Source organism: Aspergillus brunneoviolaceus (genome assembly GCF_003184695.1).
Source record: "Aspergillus brunneoviolaceus CBS 621.78 unplaced genomic scaffold BO95scaffold_73, whole genome shotgun sequence".
Lineage (NCBI taxonomy): Eukaryota > Fungi > Ascomycota > Eurotiomycetes > Eurotiales > Aspergillaceae > Aspergillus > Aspergillus brunneoviolaceus.
In genome coordinates this window covers 187,182-209,755 of record NW_020290803.1, presented here as the reverse complement: position 1 = coordinate 209,755, position 22,574 = coordinate 187,182, and the positions used below count along the sequence as shown (strand labels likewise).

The window sequence follows — 22,574 nt, the reverse complement described above, 5'->3', positions numbered from 1 at the left end:
CCCCTCCCCCCCTCAAAGTCCCCAATAACCTCCTGAGATACAATCCGACTCCCCGCCAAACAAACCGGCACCCCCGTCCCAGGATGCGTACTGGCCCCCACAAAAAACAGCCCCCGAATATCAGGATGGCGCACCTTAGGCCGGAAGCCCAACACATTAAAGAACGAATGCGACAGACCCAGGATCGCGCCGCGGTCGAGGTTGTATTTCTCGCGCCAGGTCAGCGGGGTCTCTAGGCGTTCGTGCACGAGATGGGCGCGTAGGTCGGGCACGCCGGTTCGTTGCGCTAGCGTTGACAGGATGGTTTCGCGGAGCTGGGCCACGACGGTGTCCCAGTATTCCGGGCGGGATTTTCGGGTGGCCGTGTGTGGGGGGGCGGATGGGGAGGGGTCCAGGTTGCCGACGGGGACGAGGACGACGACGGCGTCGCAGCCGGGCGGGGCGGCAGTCGCGTCGACCCGGCTGGGGACGTGGAGGTAGAAGCTTGGGTGGCGCGGGAGGTGCTTTTCGTGGAAGATGGCGTCGAAGCTTTCTTGGTATTCTGCTGCTAGAAAGACGTTGTGTGATTCTAGGGGGGGGAGGGTTGTGTTGAAGGACCAGAAGAAGCTGATGCTGCTGCACGAGGTTTCGCGGTGGGTTAGGGAGGCGGAGTAGGCGGTTGGTGGGAGGAGGTGGTTGTAGGCGTAGATTAGGTCGGCGTTGATGATGACCGTGTCCGCGGTGAGGGTCTCGCCGGTGGTGAGTTGGACGCCGGTGGCGGTCTTTTGGTCGGCGGAGAGGGTGATGTGCGAGACGGGCGTGTTGAGACAGTAGGTCGCTCCGTGGCGGGTCGAGATGGCGTGGATTGCGTCGAGGACCTTTGCTCTGTTAGTATTTGCACGAAGGTGAATGCGGGAGTTAGGGCTGGCGAGCCAGGTAGGTGGGTAGATCGTTCGAGGAAGGTGGTAGGGGTACTAGTAGGCATACTCACCCGTCGAAACCCACCTCGCGGATACCACACCCCGTACACGAACTCGGCATACTGCAGCAGCGAATACGTCCCGGGCGCCTCGAACGGATTCATCCCCAGGTACATGCTCGCGAACGTGAGCGCCTGCCGCAACCGCTCCGACTTGACGTAATGCGCCGCCCGCGCGTACACGCTCGTGAACGGATGCAGTCGGAATGTGTTGCGGATCATCCCCGGCTTCACGATGCTCCACACGTGTGGGTAGTTCGAGTACAGCACATGCTGTCGCGAGAGGTTGTAGTGTCGTCCGGCCTCCACCAGGAACTGCAGGAACCGCTCCCAGCCCGATCGGCCTTCGTGCGCCTCAACCACGGATTGCATGGCTGCCATGTCGGTGGACATGTCGAGGGGCGGGGATGCGTCGGCGTAGTAGATGCGGTAGTTCGGGTTGCATTTCAGCAGCTCGACCCCCTCGGCGGCCATGGTCGTGTCGAGGGCGGCGAAGACTTCTTCGAAGTATTCGGGCATGAGCAGCAGGGAGGGGCCGCGATCGAAGCGCTGCAGCTTGGAGTTAGTGATGTGCAGTTGATTGAAGCAGAGAAAGGATGCGAACGTAGCCATTCTCCTCGATCAACGAGCATCGTCCCCCGACGGTGTCGTTCTTCTCGACCACCGTCACTTGGTACCCTCGTTTCGCCAGACGGGCGGCGGTCGCTATTCCGCCGGCGCCTGCACCTACATGATGTTAAAAAAAATGCAATGTGGAGAGGAGGGAAACGATAACCTACCGACGATAATCACGCTGGGTGGTTTGGACTTCATTTTGCGGAAACTCTGCCCTGTGTTACTCACCACCCAACCGACGACAATTGTTTATACATTTTCTTATCATGTGCAAAGTAAATAGCACCGACCACCGCCGACGCAATTGAGGTCATCAATGAAGTAATGCATATTTAGCGGGCTGCAAGATAAGGTTACATCACGGAGCAACCGGGAACCTCCAGACTGACTTTCCCGGTTCTGCCGAACCTTGATCCTACACAAGTACAAAAGCCGGCCTCCCAACCCTGCAGTGCACACTACAACCGACTCCCCTCCTTGCGTCGCACCCCATTCCGCACCCCCTATTTCTGACCATATCTCCGCACCGTGCGCGTCGCCACCTTCTCCTCATCATAGATCGCCTTGACGCTCGGGTGCGCGATCGTCGCCTCCGCCCACCGCTTGAAGTTCGGCGTCTCCTTCTCCAGCGTCTGCACCAGATCCGCGGGGAACAGCCCGTACTCGGGCTTGGCCAGGGAGAACAGGCGCAGCAGGAACGAGCCCAGCAGCACCTCGGCGAAGGTGAGCTTCTCGCTGCCCTCGAAGTAGGGGCCCTGGCCGGCGGTGTGGGCGGGGTAGATCAGCGGCTCGATCTCCTTCTTCACGGCGGCGACGAAGGCGTCGCTGGAGGCCTGGCGGTCGGCGTCGCTGGCGCGCAGGGTGGCGTGGTACAGGCTCGAGACCTTGTTGGCCCAGGTGTCGACGAAGAAGGTGGTGCGGGCGCGTTTGAGAGCTCCCTCGGGGGTGTTGGAGGGGGGCAGGATGTGGGAGGGGTAGGCGTCGACGAGGAACTGGGCGATAATGGCGGACTCGAGAATGATGGTGCCGTCGTAGGAGAGGGCGGGGACGAGACCACGCTTGAAGGGTGTTAGTGAGGGGATTCGGGGGATAGTGTAAGGAAGGAAGCGGTCGTACCGGGTTGACTTCAAGATACCATGATTCACGCGGGGTGTCCAGGTCGATGGTCACCTCCTCGTAGTCGATGCCCAGCTCGATGAGGGCGATGTGCGCCCGGTGAGCCCAGGGGCAGAGGCGGTTCGTGTAGAGCGTGATCTTGGGGGACATCTTCGTGTGTTTGTGAATGTTCTGGCGATGGTGTTTGTTGAGGGGAAGAAAGTTGGAAAGTTGAGGGGTTGCGGGGAGAATTAATAACCGCGGAATGACGCCAGTCCACGCCAAGTGGGGAGCGGATCGCGTAATTCCACGGCTCTGTCTATTATTAATTCGGCAGTTGAGGCCGACCCCGGATATTAGAAATCAACTTGCGGTAGGTACAGTACGTTAGTTGTGCCAAATCCATGCTTAACAACTATACCTTCCCTTCCAATCTTTTACATACGTGACTTTCAAGGTAGTGCAACTGGGAGTATATTCGCTGGCTGGCACGGTCATTCATATCTTTCAAAGCTTTTTGTCTGGGCTAGATGGACGTACCAGATGGACGTGGGTTTCAGGTAATGTATTTCAATGCGTCGGCAGACAAAGTGGGCAGGTGACGTTTACAGCCGGGATAATTGATCAACTCGTGCTCTTATTTGAATGTCACATCTCAAGGACATCCTAGACACATCCGTGATCATCGCAATATTACAATGTCTTGCAAGCGAGCTATTCGTCAGGCAACGATTTAACATGTTCTTGCCGAGCACGTCACCACAACGCCGGGCAACATGCTGCGCATTAAGAAAGCCCTCAAGCCGGGTCGACTTTATCAGCCTATTTAACGCGTCTGCGCATAGTCGACAACACGCGATCTGAAAGTTCAACGCTAAGCAAAGCGTGGTTGCTCTGCTTGGCGAGCTCACAGGGGGCTGTCCGACAACTCGACCTGGTCCGATAATGCGGGATGACCTCAGGCATCAAAACTGCTCACCGTAAAGCCCTCATCTCCGGTTCACGGATGGTTGTGATGGCCAAGGTCTTACACCTGGTATATATCAAGGTTTTATTCTTGGTAGGTTACTGGCCGGATCCTATCACTGATACAATCCTCCTGCCTGAGGTACCTCGACCTGCCCACTCGTGAAGCTGCAATGACCGAGAGGGGCAGTCACCCGCACCGCGCCCCATTGGACGGGCAAGAGTGACATATCCTCCTCGCCCATTTCCCGGGAATCAAGAACGCATTCCTCGCTCTGCAACCCAGTCCTGTTCTCTTGAGACAGGCTAGGGTCGTATTCCGGATGACACGCCGCGGCAATCGCCAGGCTACAACTTCCCACAACGGGCATAGCGGAGTCCAATTTCCGGCGACTCAGCCCGACAATTCCCGCTAGAAACACGCCCCCAGCGATGATACTGCCCAGGATCCCTGCCGCAGACCAGCTGCAACTGAAGAATACTACACTCCCGGAGCCAGAGTCCCATTCTTCGACGCCGACCAAAAAAAGGCTCTGCGAAACCAGCCAATGAAGGACGGTGGAAGTGGCTATGAACGGAAGCGCGTAACGATACGGGACGGACAGAAAATAGTTGGATCGCTGCGCGTGCTGGGGGTTCGACGAGACCCGAAGGCCCTTGCGCGCTTCGGCGTAGCCACTCAACTCCGCGGCCATGGTCAAGCATGTGAGCAACCCGTTGAAAGCGAGGTAGAAAAAGGAGAAGAGCAGTTGGGGTGAGTTAGCAATAAGCACGTTCTTGACGAGGGAGATCGGCCGGTGGAGGCCAGATATCAGGCTATTCGAGGTGACCGCGCCTAGCCCGAGCGTCCAGGCGTTGGTGCCTGACTGGTTGCTGGACATCTGGGAGACGCCGTAAGCTAGCAACACAACGCAGACGATAGTTTCGCTCAGCCAGAGTGAGACGCAGAATTTCCACCGACGACCGGAGACCGCGGCGCCCCATCGTTGCCGTTCGTTGTCGAATGCTTTGGGTCCGGGCGATGAGGTCCCTGAAGCCTGGGAGCCCATGCCTCGAGAGCCTCGTGTCACGTCACGACTGGTAATTAGACACCGGGATTGGGAATAAAGATTGGGACGCCGCAGGAATGACGCGATTGCATCCCCACTGGTCAGGATTGGTGCCTCTAATGGTCGGCCCCACATGTAAAGCAAAAGACACATTTTGACCAGATTAAAACCTATCACGATCATTGTGAACGGAAAGGAGTACCGAAGCCTGCAATGCTGGTCTGCTTTTTCAGCTAAGCAGTATTGAACCGTGGAGTTATACTCTCCCACAAACATGACCCTGCCATCGAGCGAGGTTGGTGACGAGTAGTTAAGATACCTGCGTCTCCTGTTGCAATAAGAGATATCCAGGGATGTATAGTCGCACAGCCAATTGTAGGGTGTTTCCGTAGTGTCGGTAAACGGCGTGAAAACATACGCGGTATCGATGTAGGCATATGTATCATTGCTTCCATTGACATCATCCGTCACGACCGGTAACTTCTGATAAGCTTGTTGAAACGTGACTGCGGACTTTTCACGACACGTCTGACTGTCCAGGTGCTGAAGGCTCCCACGTCTTGCTGCAGACAGGAGCTCGGAAAAAGAAGAGGACTTGTTAGAAGATGACTCGTAGGGGTATCTGAGGTTAACTTGGAAAATGTCTTTCTGCCCGAGAGACCCCGAGCCGGCGAAAATATCGTATACGTAGGCCGACGTTGTGGAATAGACGGCGGAGTTATATCTGTTGCTTTAGTTTATTAAAAGGCCATTGGACAGTGACTCCAGGGAAGACTATACGCGAGGTGAAAGGGTAGGGAGAACAATGCCAGGCATAACCAAGAGATTAAGTGCTTTCGAGACACTTGAGATAAGTTGTGAAGACTATGTATGCCGATATCCACCCAGTGGCCTTTTCTATGGGCTCTATCAATAATCGGCCGTGTGGGCGCAGCTAGGCATTGCTTTTGAATTTGTTAGCTGCCATCCTGAGCTCTTCATGCATCGTCTCATACCATCCCGAAGTTGCTGGCGCTCAATAGTATGGTGCCAAGAACGTTAATCAGAAAATGAAAGCCGACCGATAGACGATGAGCAGTGTCACAATCTCCGTCATATATGATGGTGCTGATCAAGGGATTCAACTCCATAGAAAAGTAAGTTTGTTTTTCGCTTTCGTAGGGTGAGACGTCACCATAGGTAGCATTTGTCAAGGAGTACGACAAAAATGCAAGGTTGAGACACAGAACGACAGCGCTTGCGATGAAAGCTAAGAAAAGAGTGAACTTCCAGCCCTCGAGTCGGGAGCCGGAAATCTCGGGAATGGTTATGTGTTTCTTTTCTGGCCTCTCATCCGTCACTAATGGTCTTTGATCGAGTTCGCCGTTCTCATCCTCGCTTGCGTGCTCAGTAAGAGTATCTAAGACCCTACAGGAATTCCGAGTCACTTCTATCTCAATAGAGTCTTGCCGCATCTGGCGATTAATTCCCTGTGGCATACTGAAACGGTTCTGAATGTTTCTCTTGCAGACTAGAGCTTGCAAGAGAATTAAAAAGATCCAGTGAATTAGACAACACTGAGGGGCGGATGCAACTGCTCAACATCAAGCCAGCAGTCGCCAGCAGTCGCTAGCGGGGTCCATGAATAAATAATGTTTTTTCTGACTGTAGCTCTAAGCTCACTGCGAGCCGCTCCAGCTTCTAAGATAATCAAGCAGGCTAAAAAGGTCAATTGAACAAGGATCGGTGTTAGTGCTTACTCTCATCAGTTCCACCCACTCTCTGAGCAGGGCCCGAGAGGCCGCAGATTTAGCCTTGCTCCACCATCCTACATTGGAAAGAAACCAAATATGGGATGCAATTCTTTTAAACTATCCCTGTTCCCTGTTCTTTTCTCAATTGCCACCCCCAATTACCGGGTTGCGGGATCGCTGCCTCCCGCCACAGCCGGGAAGTGTTACATCAAGTTACAGGGGCACGTCGAAGGGAAAATCCCGCTTTGAGTTGCGTTGTCTGACAAGATATGAATGGTAATGGCCGATATATCAAGATAAGGAGGGCAACCCCTGAGAGTGACCCATACTGGCGCGAGGTATTGTCGATGTGCCCTTAGTGGGCCCCGAAAGACCCCGGCTTACTGCTGTTCAAGCACCCGTTCATAGCACCTTTCAATCACCTCTCCAAGTATTTAAGATGGTGACTATACACAATTCAAACTAAATATCGATGTATCAATTCGTAACTATAGCCTGAACTCACATCGTCCGGCACCCTTGTACAGGCCCTCTTACAGTTGCGAAACTGAACCTAGCACCTTACAAAAAATCATGCGATGTTGCCATAGGCTTTCGGAAGACATAAAAACAAAAGTCAAAATGCAAAAAATACAGGGTATCATGAACGCAACTTCATACTGCGGGACACGATCTGTCGCAAGCGGGATTCTGGCTTCCGACTTCCAGTAGGCCTCCGGCTCTCAACCAGTTCCACACAAGTTCCCAGGGCCTGCTTTTCTTCGAACTTGATCCGGAAATCCTTACCCAATGCCCGCATTGCTTCTTCAGGCACCTTCAAGGCTCCAAACTGAGCTTCGGCATCGAGAAGCCAGAGCGCTAAGTCTCGATCCTTCTTCTGGATAGCCTCGTATAGTGGGGTACGCCCACTCTTGTCGGCCTTGGATGTATCTGCGTGCACCCTTAGAAATGCGTCGAATCTTTTCTTCACAGTGGGGTCCCAGCGGGACTGACTCGCATTCTTGACAAAGTGAAGTAGAGGGGTTGCTCCCAGATCTCTATCGGGACGGTTGATAAGGTCAGGAGGGCGGGGATGAGTACAAATTTCAAGCAACACGCCTGCTCCAGCCTCTGCCTGAGCTGCGTAATGCAAGCTCGTCAATCCTCCACAGCAGTAAGTATCTTCGCATTCGGCACCGTTTCTAAGGAGAATTTGCACTATCGCTTCATGGCCACCGTAGGCGGCGGCCATAAGGGGAGTCATCCCGTTGTCAGAGCGGGTATTGACGCCAGCACCAAGTTCTAACAGCCACTTGATCGTTTCCTTCATCTCGTTCTTCTTCTTGCCACGGGCGATGGCGTAATGTAATGGGCCCATTCCTTCATGGCGTTGGTTCTCCGATAGCTGCACACGCTCTCTGGACATGGCACGTGCACGTACAAACTCCGAGTCGGACTCACGAATAGCCTCCCACAATCGATGGTCAAAGTCAAGGGATCCTCCGGGTGATTGGGTCTCAAGGCCCACAAATGACTGATGGCTGTTGATCAGGGTCTGCAATCTTTCAGAAACCTCACCCGCTGTTGGCCTATTCATTGGATCAATAGTCAGAATTTGCAAGAGGACGGCCTTGCAATCCTCGAGAAATTGGCTTCTGTGACCATAGCGGTCTGGCAACTCATTAATCCACCCCATAACCTGGGGATTGAGGCCAGCCGGAGAGAGCGTGTAAAAGCAGTCATACACACCGCTTGACCGTCTTCGTTCATCAAGGTCAGTAACGCTATTCTCTGACCCAACCCCAAAGGCAATCACGAGAGTCAGAATACATCCAAACGACCACACATCGCTCAATGAGCCATGATGCGTGCCGAGCACAACTTCTGGCGCCTCGTAGGCACTTATTGGCGCATCCAAAGACGGTCTTGAGCGCGAACTTCTTATATCGCCCGGGGCGGGACTGCGCTCGGCCATCCCAAAATCAGAAATCTTCCACAGACCCGCCCGAGAATCGCCGTCGCTTCGATTGTCCGTATACACCAGAACATTTGACGGTTTCAGGTCACGGTGGCAGTAATTGTCATTGTGCACGCTTTGAAGGGCCGCCGCTAAGTTCACGGATTGTTCCAACAGATGGGACCAGTGTGGTGCGGGGTTCAACTGCACTGTGCCATTGAGGATCTTCTCGAGATCGGTTTGCGCCAGGGGCAGAAGTATGCCTAGGTAGTCTCCCACAGCAACTGCACCCAGCATGCTCACGATATGTCCATGATCCCCTTGGCGCTCAATCAACCGTCTGAGGATCGCGAATTCGGTGTGGAAGTTATTTCGGTGATTGGCTCTGAATTTCTTCACGGCAACAGGTGTTGGCCTCTAGAGTATCCATGCGCAGTCGATCAGCGAGTGAAACACCAACGGGGGAGTCAGTTGACATTTACCGAATCTGGGGTCTTGTTTACATCCGGAGTGGGAGAAGACCAGAAATGACCAGCGGCGATATGCGCGCAAATGACCTCAGCTGACGCTCCCGCCCCGAGCCGGGGCTGTGTGGGTGGCTCCACTTCTTCGAACGGTAGGCGCCATTCTTCTGACCGTTCAATAAGTTCTTTGTGTATGATATCTACTGGGCAAAACATATACCGGTCGTTTGCGAATTTGTCGCCTGGCGCCGGTGTTAGAAAGGTTGGATCCATAAGTCCCTCTGAGGTGTACGTATGGATCTGGGCGTCCTTCCGGTCGTGGTTGAGGAAGATCTCGTGGAACCGAGGCCAGCTCTCCCGACTCCAATTAATGTAGACTAGAATTGACAGCGTCTGGATATAATCCGTGAAGAGATGTTCATCTGCAGATTTGTCGCGGTCTGGCATGGCGCTGGCAAGGAAGCGTTGCCGCCGTTCCTCGGTCCAGATGGTCTCCAAGGTGGCTCGCGCAATGAACTTCTCGTGAGGCTTTTTCTTCCGTTGGGCTCGAATGGCAAATTCGTTTCGAAGATCATCACACAGAACGTCAAAGTCAGAGAGACTTGATGCCATAGTGTAAGTTAGAAGGGAGTCTGTGGTCTTGGTTGTGAACCGGGAGTGATGGTGATGGGGGGTCAGAAGAGCACCAGACTACACTTGTTGGTTTAGTCGACACCCAACGCAGGTCGTCATCAAGTCAATGAAATATGAAGAAGGCAAAGGACTATTGTAGCGCATGAAGAACGATGGTACATGGTCAAAGATGGCAAAGCATATGTAATGAAGAGTGGTGGGAGTGGTGGGAGTGGTGGGAGGCAGGGTGATATAGAAGGAGGTAGTGAGTCAAGCAGTTCGAGTGGGGAAGGACGAAGAAAAACGACGTAGTCTGAGAGAAGTGACCACTTCCGTCCTTACTAGGTACTACTAGGTAGCTACCTTAGTCTCCTGGGCATCAGCTCACGTGTCCAACTCCCACAGCCCTGGAAGTCTGCCAGTAGGGTAGCGACTGCTGCCATGTTCCTATGGGCAAAGTCTCGTGTAGAGCTGAATGTCTCATTTATCCACTCACGGTGCTTGGAAATTCCCGGGTCCTGATGGAACTACTGTGTTGATTGAATTCGTCTACCTGCTTTCGCTGCGCCACTTTGACTGCCTCCTGAAATATACCAACTGTGCTGGCTGCTTAGCCCACACATGAATTCAATAAACTAGACTAGGAGAATACATATACTTTGCAAAGCTATCTAGATTGTGGACAACTTTCCCCCCTCAGTTGTGCTGGCCTCTGTGATTACATTCGGCACGAGAGGTACTACGGCTTCGCTAATGTACTTCGCCACCATTTGTGTTCTGCAGTTGGATCTCTTGCGCGGAGCCGTCGTCTCGACCAAGGTACTCTTTTTTCAGACGGCTCATCATGCTGTTGCCGACTGGTTTTGAGTAAGGTTAGTCGAAATGAGTGGTAGAGTAACAATCAAGTAGGGGATAATTCCGATACATACAGATCTCGTTCATGGACTCCAGCCCGTGCTTCTGCGTACCGTCCGGGACCTACGAGCGCAGACCATGTTAACACGGGTCACACATGTTCGTTCAAGTTTCCGACGATAGCGCGTACCAAGAAGAAGACCAAAACAAATGCGAGAGCGTTGAATCCCCTAGTTCTCATTTTTAGTGGGGCTGAGACCGCAAACAGCTTCCGCTCCGGCGAAGGTATCACATACTTACATGAAGTAAAAAAGCAGGATAGCATTGCCCCGCCACTTGGGCGCCGTGCCTTCGCGGTCTTGTAAGATCTGAGTGACCTCGGGCAGCAACAAGATAATCAGGCTCAGCCCGATGAAGTTAACCATCACGCAAAAGCTCATGCCGACTTCTGGCAATAGGCATCGCATCAGCATCTCAGACATCTCTGGCATTCGTCGCAACTTACCTCGAACCGCTAGCGGGAAAGCCTCCGCACTCAGGGTAAACGGCACCGGCCCAGCGCCGACGCCATAGCACGCTGTGAAGGCCACTACGCCCAGAATCGCAACCATGGCTTTGAAACCTCCGTCGCCATAATGGGGAGCGAGTTCAAAAATTCCGACTGCCAACGGGAGTAATGTAAAGAACATCCCCCCTAGAGAATACAGGAGCAAAACTCGGCGGCCGACTTGATCGATGCGCGTATACACAGGAAGGGAGAAGACAAAATTAGAGAGTCCGAAGCCTTGCAAAGAAAGGTTAAAAACTGTCGAGACCGACTGCCTTAAATACGGGAATCAAAGCACAATTTTCTTACCGAAGTTCATCCAGTCCACATCGCTGTTCTCGATTAATGTACCATTGGTGGTCGCATTCCGAGGGACAAGGTTGGCCATCTTGCTGGTGACTCCAGTATTGCTCGTCGTGGCATTTTGAGGCGGAGTCATCTTGCAACCCTCACTATCACCAAACAATGTGTTTGAATAGAATGCAATCGCATTGATCTGACTCAATTGAAATTGAAATTAGCGCAATGCAAAGAATTGGAAGAATTGGTCGATGTGAGCAAGTCTCACCCCACACATCTGCTGTGCCAGCATGGCAAGACAGGCAGCGATGCACGCTCTTCGATTCCGTGGTTTGGTCCAGAGCTCAACGATTCGCCGTGGAAATAGCTTGAAGCTTGGTTTGGGCACCTTGTCGCCCCGGAAGACATCATCGACTTCCTCGATGGGATCTCGTTTGTCAAGTATGCGGGCCTCCCATTGAAGCCGGATGTGGATATCATACAAGTCCCTGGCAGCTTGAACCTCCGTTTCCTTCAGGCGACGCAGGCTCAAATACGCTTTCTTATATTTCTTGGTACGAATCAAGAACCGGGGCGACTCCGGACAGAGGAAGACTAGAAAGAGGAGGACAATGGCTGGAATCGCAGGGGCTCCGAGAACAACCCTCCAGCTTTGATCAACAATCCAGACGCATGCAAAACCAAGGAAAATCCCTCTGCTTCCGACATTAGTAACTCGACCCCCTTTGAGCTGACTATCAGCCGGCGAGCAGGAGTGGGGTGGCCTACAAAGCATCGAAAACTTGCCACAAGACCAAGATTCGCCCACGAATTCTCGTGTCAGCTACCTCCGCAGCAAGCACTGGGGCAATTGAAGCTTTTGCTCCTATCTGAAGAGAGAGTCAATGTCAACTGATTTGTTGGTTGTCAATTTCGAGATTGAAGATTTTTACCCCAACGCCTAACAGCAGGCGACACACAAGGAGAGTTTGCCAAGAAGTGCTTCGAGCGCTCCCTATTGCAAGTAATCAGTCAGCGTTCTTCAACATCGCTAATAGCATAGGGAATACTTTACCAAGCACGCAGCCAATGCAGAAGATTGCCGAGACAAATAGAGCGGGCCGTCGTCCGAGTCCCCCCTCCTGCAGGGGATCGGTGAGCCAGGTGCCACTGCAGTTATGTCAGTTGTGCCCTTGTATATGTAACCTCTCCCACATCATACATAATACTTGCAGATATCCATGGGGCGGCATTCACGAACCCGGCCAAGTAGCGGTGTTCGTCCCACCCGCAGGTCTTACCATCGGGGCTATTGTATGGGAAGCTTTGTTGCCAGGAGTCACTGGTCGCATTGATGGACGACTGCTGCCATCCCCTAGTCGCGGCAGTGAGTATCTACACCTGATGACCCGATTGGAATAGGATTTCTGGCTTGCGGACTTACTGAACAATGGCTGCGCACGCAGTAGTGAGTATGGTGACCTTGAGATCTTGGGTTTGCCGCCAGAAGCTTGGATTTCTCTCATTCTCCAATGCCTGCTGCTCTGCAGGAGTCAAGCCAACTGCTCCTTGATAGCTGTCGTGTCGTGCGATCATAGCACCCTTGCGAAACTGCTCGAACGAGATCACCTCTTCTAGTAGTTTATTCTTGTGGAACAAAGCGATATCTTCCTTGACATAGGCCTCTAAACGATAAGAAAAGGGGTTGTCGGCCAGGCGACTGTTCAAAGAAGGTTATTGTGTCAGTCAATCGTTTCCTCTACCCGCAGAATCAACTGCGGGGTGACAGTCTTTGCTTTCTGCTACCAGTATTCTTGGGAGAATCGACTTACCGCCATGCATCATCATCATCGACCATTTTGCTGGATAACTGGGATTCTCAGGACCTCTTGATTGACTCGTGTTGATCGACTTGTGTTGACGAGCTCGTCTTCCACTAGTAATCCAGCCTCACAGCGCGGGAGTCGAGGAAAAGAAATAAGTAACTGTGCAGGAAGACGAAAGTGATGGCTTGGCAGTCTTGCCTGAATCTGGTAGGATAATCACGCACGTAATCTGGAGTCGATACAAGGCTCTTCGGTCCTACCATGGGTGCAACTGTATGTCGATCGCGGACCCAAGAGCCTGCCCACCCAAAAACTGTATACCCAGGCTGCTATCCGCGACCTGTGATAAAGACCGGCATGTACTTTATCAAGGGCAATTTATCAAACAACCGTTTCGCAATCAAGATATCCAATTCTCCTTTATTCTCTGGAGTAGGTTATAGTCGGAGGGATGAGGCCTTTCAACTGTTCAGAACCTCGCGACCCGTTCTCCGAACACGGGGTTGCGTTGCAAGTACACCCAACCTTGCTCGACCTTGCACGTGTGCCAGACCACACGGTCTCAAGCCCAGTCATACCGGATGTAACTCTCTATCCTAGCTCATGCAGATGATTTGTACATGGAATTGTGATTCGCGGCCCAAACACGAGATGGCTGAGCGCCACAGGATGCTCGCATTTGTAATATCATGTACTGGAGCTCTATTCACTGGCACATCTCGAGCACTTGCTCCAGGATTCGCTTCACATCTGTGAGATAATATTACTATGCTGCAATGTGAATGGAAGATAAATCGATATTGGTAGGAGTTGATCCAAAGGAAAGTTCTGAGCTCGAGTCTCGGTATTAAGGATGGTGCAGTTTGCCTTACATGTAAGAGACCGAAACCCTGGTGAGGCAGACTGCGCAGCAGTGTGGCTTCTTGATTTGACAATGATGGAGGATAAGTAGTCCTGGTGTGTTCAGCTGTTAGAGTAGTGGCTGTGAGGGATAGAATCTGATTTGTTGCGACTGGGATTTGTTTGCCCAAGTGACAGGGGGATCCTGCAGTAGTGCAGACGGCAATGTCCGAGTTTGCTTTTCAGAGCGCGTAACCTACCTTTCCCCAACCATTCGTCGCCGACCACGTCAGCGTCAAGAGCCGGGACTTTCAGTATGACAAACAGCTTGTATTTGGGAATTACAATGGTTTCAATCCCATCCGCATAATGCTGTCTCCACCGACAGTGATGTACCGCATTTCCGTGACCGAGGCGCTGGGTGGAGTCGAATATCCTCCCCCGCACTCAGGGGCGCTGTTGATAAATCTGGACGGTAGGTTCCAGCCTGTGTCAAATTTCCATCGCTCAACTTCCTTCGTACACTGCATCACCTCCAGTATACTCAGCCCCGGTCCGACCCTTTTTGGTGCAGTCTTCCGTCAACATGCCTACCGTGGTTCGCAACTGCCTAGGTCCGGAAATAACCGAGTATGTCGGCATACCAAAGTTAGAAGCCAAGCTTGAAGAGCTTTTCGGCAGATACATCCGTGTCACGGTAAGATGATCCTGTTGAGGAGGCGACGGGCAAGAAGTATCTCTGACCAAGCCTACCACATTGCCACAGCTTAACGGTCAATATTATAAGTTTGATGCTCCCAGACAGGTTACTCGGGTAAGTCTGGTGAGAAGGTGCATTAGCTCTACTGGCTGCGTGGCAAGGCTGACCTTCATCGCCCCGCAGGCCGACATCGAGTAAGCGCACTTCCTTACCATTTTGGGCTTGGACGCGAGTGCTGAAGCGCCCTTTACCCAGGGACATCCTGCCGTAATATGATGAGTCGGCCCATAGGAAGGGTTTGCCATAGTTACCATCATGGATACCCGATACATGTACTCCCTTATACAGCATCTAGAGGCAGTGACGTGTATTGGGGCTTAGTGAATGAATATGCCTTGTAGAATTGACTGACTCTCTTGCTTGCTTCCATCTGATTGGATCACATGTAGACAGCATACCTAGTAATCACCCTGATGCTGCTTCGTGCTCGTGGCTGTACCCCATTAGACTGTCTCTGTAACCACGGCACCCGTAGCATTCTTGCTGCAATCTCGCCTTCTGTCCCGCTATATAGACTGTTGATATCAAAGAGGAGCTTAAGTCCGGGCTTTTTCTCTCCATTTACTGCCAGAAGATAGCAAATTTAGCCCGTGCGTCCAAAGCATCAGCCTACTATTTCGACAGAAATCGTTCTATTCAATGCAATCCACAGGACATCAAGGTGTTCCCCCTGATTCTATCTCGTCACCTCATCACCACCAGACATTCAAGTCCAGTCCCGAAGGGTCTGACATCTATGTCTTCGATGCCAATGATCAGAACAGCAACAACCATCCCCTTTACTTTACCCACAGCCACTCATTCGAGCGGCATATCACTACGACCACAAAGCCGCCCCTGCGAATAGTGTATACTAGTCTTTCTGCGCCCGAAAACCGAGACTTCTTTGCCACTCTAACGATCGATCAGATCCATCTCCTCTCGAAGATCTATTCACTCCCTCTCCATCACCGAATCCACCTTTCAGATCCTGCTTGACCTGTACCAGATCGACTCCACTTTCTTTGATCTAGCTCTTGCATTCGGAGGGAAACCCTCTAGTGCTGATGCAGGTCGTGGGGTGATGCGTACCCGGCCGCGACTCGATGGAAGCCACGGTAAAGTCGCTCTCCCTTGCCTCAATCCCTTAACGCTCGCTCGTTTCACAAAGTGTACTCACTCTGACTGCGGCAATGAAGATACGCATTACCTGCTCACCTACCCCGAGTACGAGCCTGGAATGCCCAACGGGCCCAGCTGGACCTTCCGCCAGGTCGCCGTCTTTCAGCGTGTAGATCCGAGGAACTCCGAGAATCTGTGGATTGTGCTGAACGCGCGCCCCAAGTCCAAGTTGCAGCAGGCGGTGGAGCACTTTGCGGCGAGTCTCGCTGAGAACTATAATCCTCTCGTGGACTGGTACCTGGTGCCGGGGGCAATTCTGAAGGTATACCTTAGGAACTGGAGAATTTATATTGCCGATCATCTTGGGACGGAGGTTGAGAACACGGTATGTGTATTCCGGGCACCCCTCTTTCTACTTTAGTCCCATACCGATACCCATACACTCACATACACCTCTCCCCCTGCCTCCGTCTAATACTAGCGATTCTATTTCAAGCGGGAAACATATGAGAAACCATGAAAGAAAATGAAATACATTGGAAACGATAAAGTGAATTAGACCATGCTGATGTTCGTGATTGAATGGTCACAGCGAAAGCTCGTGTATGACATGCACAGCTTCGACAGTTATGATGACGAAAGTCAACTCCGCGACGTTATCAAACCACAGTCCTTGGGGGATAAAGCCGCCTCTCTCGCTGCACGGCTCACAGTGGCGTTGCAGACTGTGCGTCAGCTCACCCGCTTGAATGAGCTCCTCCATTCCCCAAAGCCGGGAGTCCCTCCGGCGGTTGACTACCATGCAGTTGCTGATGAGCTTGCAAACCACGAGGCTGACCTGACAGCTACCCTCCAAGGGCTGCGAGTTCTGGAGAACGAGGTACAAGGGATTGCAAATACGGTACGTAAAGAAAAAACCCAATGAGAATTCACCAACAGAACGAACACCAAGCTCCCTCTCTTGCTTCATCTTATTCTCTTGCGACCACGCCGCTAACTATCACAATTCCTATTCTTTGGTGATATATACAGCTGTCCGTCGCAGTAAATCTCAACGTCAACAATCAGATGCTGAAGCTGGGCACCGAGTCTTTCGACGACAGCTCAACTGTAAAGTCCATGACGCTGGTCACGCTTATCTATCTCCCCGCAAGCTTTGTGTCTGTGAGTCTTTACATCGATTCTGACTCCGAATCCCCTTTGCCCTCTGTTACCCTGTCTGTGTCCTGTGGATAGAACTCTAAAACTGCACAACAACCGAACCACTGAAACATGAATCTAACTGATCAAATGCCAGTCAATCCTCGGAATGAACCTATTCGACTTCGATGGCGGAGAAAAGGGCAGCTTCACAATATCTAAGCAGTTCTGGATTTTCGTCATCTTGGCGGTGCCGCTGACCCTCCTCACACTGGCCTCCTGGTATGTGGTCGCCCGGCAGACCCGCAAGGCCCGCGAGCGGAAGACCAAGCAGCAGGGCGACTCTGGGGCACGTTGACGTATCAAGACTTTGTCTGGAGGATATGTTGCTGTTTGTTCTCTTGTAACTTTTTCAGCTGGCGCCTAAGGTGCGATTGTCTAGGGCGTGAAAATGCCCTAGTTTTTATTCTGATATATAAGGATGTTAAACAGGATCACCCGTCATCCAGACTGGCACAATACATCACTGTCCGGATTGAGACGTACTAGCCGACTGAGGTTTTATACTTTGCCGTCGAGGACATTCTTTCTCGGTAGAACAATATTCTACACTGGCTTCGTCTCATGGTGTTACTGTGCGTAGGAAGCTGTTTGGGGTTCGAGGTGGACAAGCCAACTGGCTGTATGCTAAATTGTTTCGACCATCTAGATTGCAGCTATCATCGCGAGAGTGGCCACTCATGTCCGAACACTCCACCACAATCACAACCACAACCACAACCACTGCCATCCCACAAGCCCGTCTCTGCTACCCCATCCCCGGGCGCTCAAATGTCTCGAGCGCGCGCGACGAAGCCCTCCGCGTCCGCAAGCTGCGAATGGAGCACCGCCTCCAAGCCAATGGCGCATTCTCATTCCGTCCACCGAGTACCTGTGCACTCCTGCTACAAGCGTACTTCAACTGATTCCACCCGTGCTTCCCCATTATTTACCGGGCGGATGTGCAGCATTCGTACCTCCGGGGTACCCTCTCGCCCTTGCTCTTGCACGCAATGCTGTTCATCAGTGTGAGTCTCTGCCCCGTCGATGCCTCGGCCCGGACGGAATTCGTGGATCGCCACTCGGCCAAGTCCCTATTCTACAGTCGCGCGAAAGCACTCTATGATGAGGACTGGGAGACAGACAAGACAGTGAAGCTGCAGACGTTGTTTCTGCTCAGCTTCTGGCGGGGAGGGCCGTCCGAGGAGCGGGATATCAGGTTCTGGTTGGGGATCGCGATCAGTCTGGCGCAGAAGCGGGGGATGCATGCGATGTGGGTTGTGTTCTTTGGGGTCTCCTTTCTTTTTTGGGGACTGGCTGATGGGTGACTTGACGCAGGGCAAAATTCTCGCTTTGGTCGGCCAAAGAAGAGAGGCTTTGGAAGCGGATTTGGTGGGCCCTTTACGTGAGATCTCTGTTCACACATCTGGGCTGAGTTGCTGACCTGCCGTGGATAGACTTGCGATCAACAGAGTGCCGCCGCCCTGGGTCTGCCGCCGCGCATCCGAGACGAGGATTGTGATATCGCTATGCTTGCGCCGGATGATTTTCGGAAGACCGAGGTGCTGGATGACACGTCTGTGTTCGGGGTGCAACTGGTGGGAGATGTGGAGTATCCGGTGGAAATGGCCAAGCTTGCGAGAATACGTACGTTCTTCGGTTACCCCTACGAATGTGTGTGCTGACAAGGCAGTCCGCACGGTTGTTGCAACGCAGTACTCGCCCACGCCAACTTTAGCCAGCCAGGAGACTCGAAAAGACCTGCATCGGCAGCTGATTGAATGGGAATCGAGTATCCCGGCGGAGCTGAGGCAGGATAGTGCGGTGACTCCGCGGGCAAAATTCCTCACGGGACTGATACATATGACTTACAAGTACGGCTCATTTTCCAAGTGGTCTGCTCTACCACTAATTCCTACGTAGCAACCTGTATATCCTCCTTTACCGACCACTTTTCCTTCACTCTCCGGAGAAAGGCACGGGTGGAGAGGACCAGATTGCTGTCGACGCCGCCACGCGAAGCACGAGGATCGTCGAAGACATGCTGTCGCACAACCTCGTGCAGCACGGGTCGACTCGTTTGTAAGTCCGAATCTCTTTCCAGCTCGGATCTTGCTAAGGGACCAGAATCACGCACGTCTTCTCAACATTGTGCATGCACACCCTCCAGTTCCGGAGAGAGACAGGGACTGGTCGCAAACTAGCCGAACACCGCGCAAGACTCTGTCTGCTGGGTCTGCAGGAGCTGCAAAAGTCGTGGAACTTGGAGAATTGGGTCCTTGAGCTCTTCTTTCGGTGTCTAGACAATAGCACGGCCCGCACTTTGCGGTTGATGGAGTGCGGCAAGCCTGCAGCCATTACTACACCTGATGAGGACGAGGTTAGTGACAAGAACAGGGGCAATGCGCCATTGGATATGCATCTTGAGGGTAATGTGGCTGTACCACCTGTTCTGCAGGCTGATACATCATATTCGATCCAACTGTCGTTGAATCTGCCGAACGAGGATGATGTTTTGCAGGACGGGGACGAGTTGTGTAATGTCAGCGTCAGCGCGGGCCATACAGATCATATGTGGTCGCCGTCCCACGATTCGACGATCAGTCTGGAAAACCTTGAGTATCTGTATCGATTCCTCTAGATGCATGCCTTGCAGTAATTGAACCAGGTGATGACGGGTTGGTGAAGTGGCTGTTTTCGATTGGCGCGATTCGTGATGTGCTTTGTCGTGCATATCGTCAGTCGTGCCAACGAGAGATGATTTGCCGATGGACGCGATCATCAATCCCCTGCATCGACGCTAGCCTGGATCCGCCCTGCAAATCTTGGAAATACACCTTGCTGGGCTGAATAAAAGGCCTCAGAACCCCGCATCTTCCATACCACGATTACAATCCGTCTCTATTACCCAACACCATGTTCGGTGACTTCCCCGTCAAAGACAAAATCGTGGTGATCACCGGCGGGGGATCCGGTAAGACGGATTTAGTCTGCATTGAGGACACGCTTCTACCAAACTGCAATCTCTGACTCGGTGGCAGGCATCGGTCTAGCCGCCGCCCAGCTCGCCACCTCCAAAGACACCAAAACCATCATCGCGGACCTCAAACTCACCCCTGCAGCTGAAAGCTTCGTGAATAACACACCCACCGCCTCAATCCTCTTCCAACCCTGTGACGTCCGCAACTGGGCCGACCTCCAAGCTCTGATCCGTGTCTCCCTGGACAAATGGGGCGATGTGCCCGACGTGTATATCGCCGCCGCGGGCGTTTTCGATCCCGTACGGCTTCCTCCCAGACACTACCCCACACTCCAGCGACTGACAGAGATATAACAGGAATGGTCCAACTTCTGGGACGATACCGAGGAGAACGGCTACGCTGCAATGGAGATCAACGCCAACCATCCCATCAAGCTGACTCGTATCGCCATACGCGAGTTGCTGCGCGCCAACAAAAAGGGCGTCGTGTGCTGCGTCTCGTCCCTGGCGGGGATCGCCGCGGCGCCGGCGGCGCCCTTGTATACGGCGGCTAAGCATGCGGTGTGGGGGTTCGTCAAGGCCATGGCACCGTACGAGGCGATGGAGGGGGTCAAGGTCACGGCTGTTTGTCCTGCGTATGTGCACTCTGAGTCAAATGACGGAGCGAAGAATGGACGGGTTAGAGCGATTGCTAATGCAGAGACTAGAGCCGTGCGAACGCCGCTGTTCACGGACCGCCCGGCGGCGATGGAACAGTACTCCCTCGTGGAGAAGGAGCTGCTCGATCCCGCCGATGTGGCAGAGTGTATGGTCCAGTTGATCGAAGCGGGGGAGTACGGAGGGGGCGCGGTGGTGGAAATATGGGCGCGCGGGCCTGAGGGTCGGCGCGTGGTGCCGGAGTGGAACATCGCGCCCAGTCCGTACTTCGCGGCGCATACGCCCGAGGTGACAGAGAAGATCTTTGCGCCGGTGAGAGAGAAATTGGCGAGGGAGAGGAGGGGTGGGCAGTAGCCTGTCGACTATATAATGACACCCATCCTCTCGCCTCAATACCACACATACTGTGCCGTTCACACATGATATTCAGTACACCCTCTCCGTATAACACATTAAAACAGAATCACCTCCCAAAATCCGGAATAATCCCCGCAGCCCTATACCGATCAAAACCCGGCCACCACGTGCCGCGCGCATCCCTCTCCTCCGCCGCATCCCCCCAATCCCGATGCATCTTCCCCAGATCCAACGGGCGATCAAAATCGAATCCCTTCATCAAGAACCCAGGCACATGGCTCAAACTCACCCCATCCTCGACCGTCCCATGCCCACCCCTCACCCCATACTCCCTCTCCATCTGCCCCCTCTCAGCCTTATGCCGTTGCAAAAACTCCACCGGATCCCACCCCTCCCCCTCCTCAGGCCCCACCCCCACCAACCCGAAATACTCACACAGAACCGCCCACTTCCCCTCCCACGTCCCCGGCTCTTTCGCATCAGCCACGTTAAAGCTCTCCCCCCCTACCTCCCCCTTTGACTTCAAGGAAAGAAAAATCCCGAATCGGGCAATCACATCCTGCGAACTATCCTGCGCCCTGGCGGTCCAGCTCTTCGGTGTGCCAGGGAACGACACCACCGCGCCCCGGCCGTGGATGTACCGGTACAGACTCAGGGACAGGGCCAGCCACTGTGCCAGACTGTGCTGGTTGTTGTTGGGCACGAAGCCCACCACGATGTCGGGGCGGAGGTCGATGTAGCTCCATTGTTTGGTCGCAGACAGCTCCTGGAGGAGGGCGTGCTGGTGCGTGTAGAAGAGTTGCGTGGCGTGGGGTGAGGGGAGCGCGGGGTGGGTTTCGCGGAGGGGGAGGTGGGAGGCGAAGGGGAAGGATGCGAGGAGGTGCACGCCGTAGGCCTTGCTTTGTTTAGTATTGATACGGTGGAGGGGACAGGACAGGGGAAGGACAGGGAGGGGTACCTTAACGCCCGTGGGGAGCACGAGCATTCGGAAATTCGGGCATAGGGATTCAATCGCTTGGACTGTGGTGCGGAGCATGTGGATATTTTGGGCGGTTTCGGTGGCCGGGTCCGCGGAGAAGATGTAGGCGCAGAAGTAGACGGTTGTTACTGTTCCCAAATCGGGGACGTGGGATTGCAGGAAGGTGGACAGGCTGGTTGGGTCGCTGTGGATGAGGTCCAGGTTGGAGACTAGCTGCAGTTTGTTGGAGGGGGGCCATTGTGAGATTTCTGGTGATAAAGGACGGTTGGTGAAGGCAGTGACGCGGGAGAAGGTGTCGGGGGAGGGGTAGTTGTTTAGGAGCTCGTTGACGAAGGCCCAGCCTATTATGCCGGAGGCGCCGAAGACGAGGGCGTGGTTTGGGGGGGTGGTCATCGTTGTTGTGGGTGGCAGATGGGTTGTATTTGGGAGGGAAGAGAGTGAAAGTCTGTCCAGGGCTTGGGATTGATAAATGTGAGGAAGGAGGGGTACCTCCATAGCTGAGAGGGGTTGCATGTCTTGCTTGTTGCGTTGATATAGTTGCATATCCGTGGGTGAATTGACCTCTCAGTGCTCGGTGTCCGATCCACTTCTATACTAGCGCATGCGCCGGTGCAGTTAGCTAAACTACGGGCCAACCAAGAGGATCAATTAAGTACCTCGGTGTTCGGACGGTCATTTCTGATGATGACTGGCAGACTGGGGCTAATGCTGACTTTAATACGTCATGTCCTAACTTCGCAGCAAATCCTCCATACGAATTTAAGATAGACAGCAAACATGTCCACA

The 22,574-nt window shown here is 53.3% G+C and overlaps 9 protein-coding genes across 9 annotated transcripts; 3 read left to right on the top strand and 6 right to left on the bottom strand.

Moving 5' to 3' along the window:
• Positions 1-8: 8 nt before the first annotated feature.
• BO95DRAFT_505833 (phytoene desaturase family protein) lies at positions 9-1,688 on the bottom strand (the record flags this gene model as incomplete). Its single annotated transcript, XM_025591178.1, has 3 exons — positions 9-857; positions 971-1,507; positions 1,563-1,688. Coding segments are annotated over 3 exons (1,512 nt in total), but the record flags the coding sequence as incomplete, so codon positions are not given.
• Positions 1,689-1,879: 191 nt separating this feature from the next.
• On the bottom strand, positions 1,880-2,891 carry BO95DRAFT_421917 (glutathione S-transferase family protein). The gene is made up of 2 exons (XM_025584580.1): positions 2,690-2,891; positions 1,880-2,631 (listed from the first exon to the last, which is right to left on the bottom strand). The coding sequence occupies exons 1-2, from the start codon at positions 2,837-2,839 to the stop codon at positions 2,077-2,079; spliced, it is 705 nt and encodes a 234-aa protein (XP_025438393.1). The 5' UTR covers positions 2,840-2,891; the 3' UTR covers positions 1,880-2,076.
• Positions 2,892-3,750: 859 nt separating this feature from the next.
• Positions 3,751-6,263, bottom strand: BO95DRAFT_421915 (uncharacterized protein; the record flags this gene model as incomplete). The annotated part of the gene is made up of 4 exons (XM_025584579.1): positions 5,853-6,263; positions 5,679-5,807; positions 5,464-5,627; positions 3,751-5,407 (listed from the first exon to the last, which is right to left on the bottom strand). Exons 1-4 carry the CDS (start codon positions 6,159-6,161, stop codon positions 3,751-3,753), a joined length of 2,259 nt encoding a protein of 752 aa, XP_025438392.1. The 5' UTR covers positions 6,162-6,263.
• A 793-nt stretch (positions 6,264-7,056) lies between these two features.
• Positions 7,057-9,428, bottom strand: BO95DRAFT_517650 (ankyrin repeat and protein kinase domain-containing protein; the record flags this gene model as incomplete). Its single annotated transcript, XM_025591912.1, has 2 exons — positions 7,057-8,769; positions 8,835-9,428. The coding sequence occupies 2 exons, from the start codon at positions 9,426-9,428 to the stop codon at positions 7,057-7,059; spliced, it is 2,307 nt and encodes a 768-aa protein (XP_025438391.1).
• A 750-nt stretch (positions 9,429-10,178) lies between these two features.
• Positions 10,179-12,967, bottom strand: BO95DRAFT_505815 (MFS transporter; the record flags this gene model as incomplete). Its single annotated transcript, XM_025591177.1, has 12 exons — positions 10,179-10,285; positions 10,358-10,406; positions 10,474-10,513; positions 10,584-10,731; positions 10,789-11,067; positions 11,140-11,326; positions 11,399-11,825; positions 11,899-11,999; positions 12,180-12,279; positions 12,332-12,484; positions 12,554-12,829; positions 12,942-12,967. 12 exons carry the CDS (start codon positions 12,965-12,967, stop codon positions 10,179-10,181), a joined length of 1,893 nt encoding a protein of 630 aa, XP_025438390.1.
• A 2,508-nt stretch (positions 12,968-15,475) lies between these two features.
• On the top strand, positions 15,476-17,134 carry BO95DRAFT_372208 (uncharacterized protein; the record flags this gene model as incomplete). The annotated part of the gene is made up of 5 exons (XM_025582990.1): positions 15,476-15,632; positions 15,714-16,027; positions 16,229-16,537; positions 16,669-16,800; positions 16,934-17,134. Coding segments are annotated over 5 exons (1,113 nt in total), but the record flags the coding sequence as incomplete, so codon positions are not given.
• A 382-nt stretch (positions 17,135-17,516) lies between these two features.
• Positions 17,517-19,456, top strand: BO95DRAFT_467477 (fungal specific transcription factor domain-containing protein; the record flags this gene model as incomplete). The annotated part of the gene is made up of 7 exons (XM_025589294.1): positions 17,517-17,728; positions 17,843-18,088; positions 18,154-18,220; positions 18,273-18,462; positions 18,509-18,689; positions 18,739-18,897; positions 18,943-19,456. 7 exons carry the CDS (start codon positions 17,517-17,519, stop codon positions 19,454-19,456), a joined length of 1,569 nt encoding a protein of 522 aa, XP_025438388.1.
• A 275-nt stretch (positions 19,457-19,731) lies between these two features.
• On the top strand, positions 19,732-20,950 carry BO95DRAFT_505810 (NAD(P)-binding protein; the record flags this gene model as incomplete). Its single annotated transcript, XM_025591176.1, has 4 exons — positions 19,732-19,789; positions 19,857-20,095; positions 20,153-20,430; positions 20,503-20,950. 4 exons carry the CDS (start codon positions 19,732-19,734, stop codon positions 20,804-20,806), a joined length of 879 nt encoding a protein of 292 aa, XP_025438387.1. The 3' UTR covers positions 20,807-20,950.
• Positions 20,752-22,220, bottom strand: BO95DRAFT_505806 (SDR family oxidoreductase). The gene is made up of 2 exons (XM_025591175.1): positions 21,768-22,220; positions 20,752-21,704 (listed from the first exon to the last, which is right to left on the bottom strand). The coding sequence occupies exons 1-2, from the start codon at positions 22,179-22,181 to the stop codon at positions 20,916-20,918; spliced, it is 1,203 nt and encodes a 400-aa protein (XP_025438386.1). The 5' UTR covers positions 22,182-22,220; the 3' UTR covers positions 20,752-20,915.
• Positions 22,221-22,574: the final 354 nt, after the last annotated feature.

Excerpts from the sequence above, each read along its gene's own strand:
- BO95DRAFT_421917 (XM_025584580.1), bottom strand. The coding sequence starts at position 2,839 with ATGTCCCCCAAGATCACGCTCTACACGAACCGCCTCTGCCCCTGGGCT. Across the intron at positions 2,632-2,689 it reads GGTATCTTGAAGTCAACCCG|CGTGGTCTCGTCCCCGCCCT; the intron begins GTACGACCGCTT and ends ACACCCTTCAAG.
- BO95DRAFT_505806 (XM_025591175.1), bottom strand. The coding sequence starts at position 22,181 with ATGACCACCCCCCCAAACCACGCCCTCGTCTTCGGCGCCTCCGGCATA. Across the intron at positions 21,705-21,767 it reads TGCTCCCCACGGGCGTTAAG|GCCTACGGCGTGCACCTCCT; the intron begins GTACCCCTCCCT and ends AAACAAAGCAAG.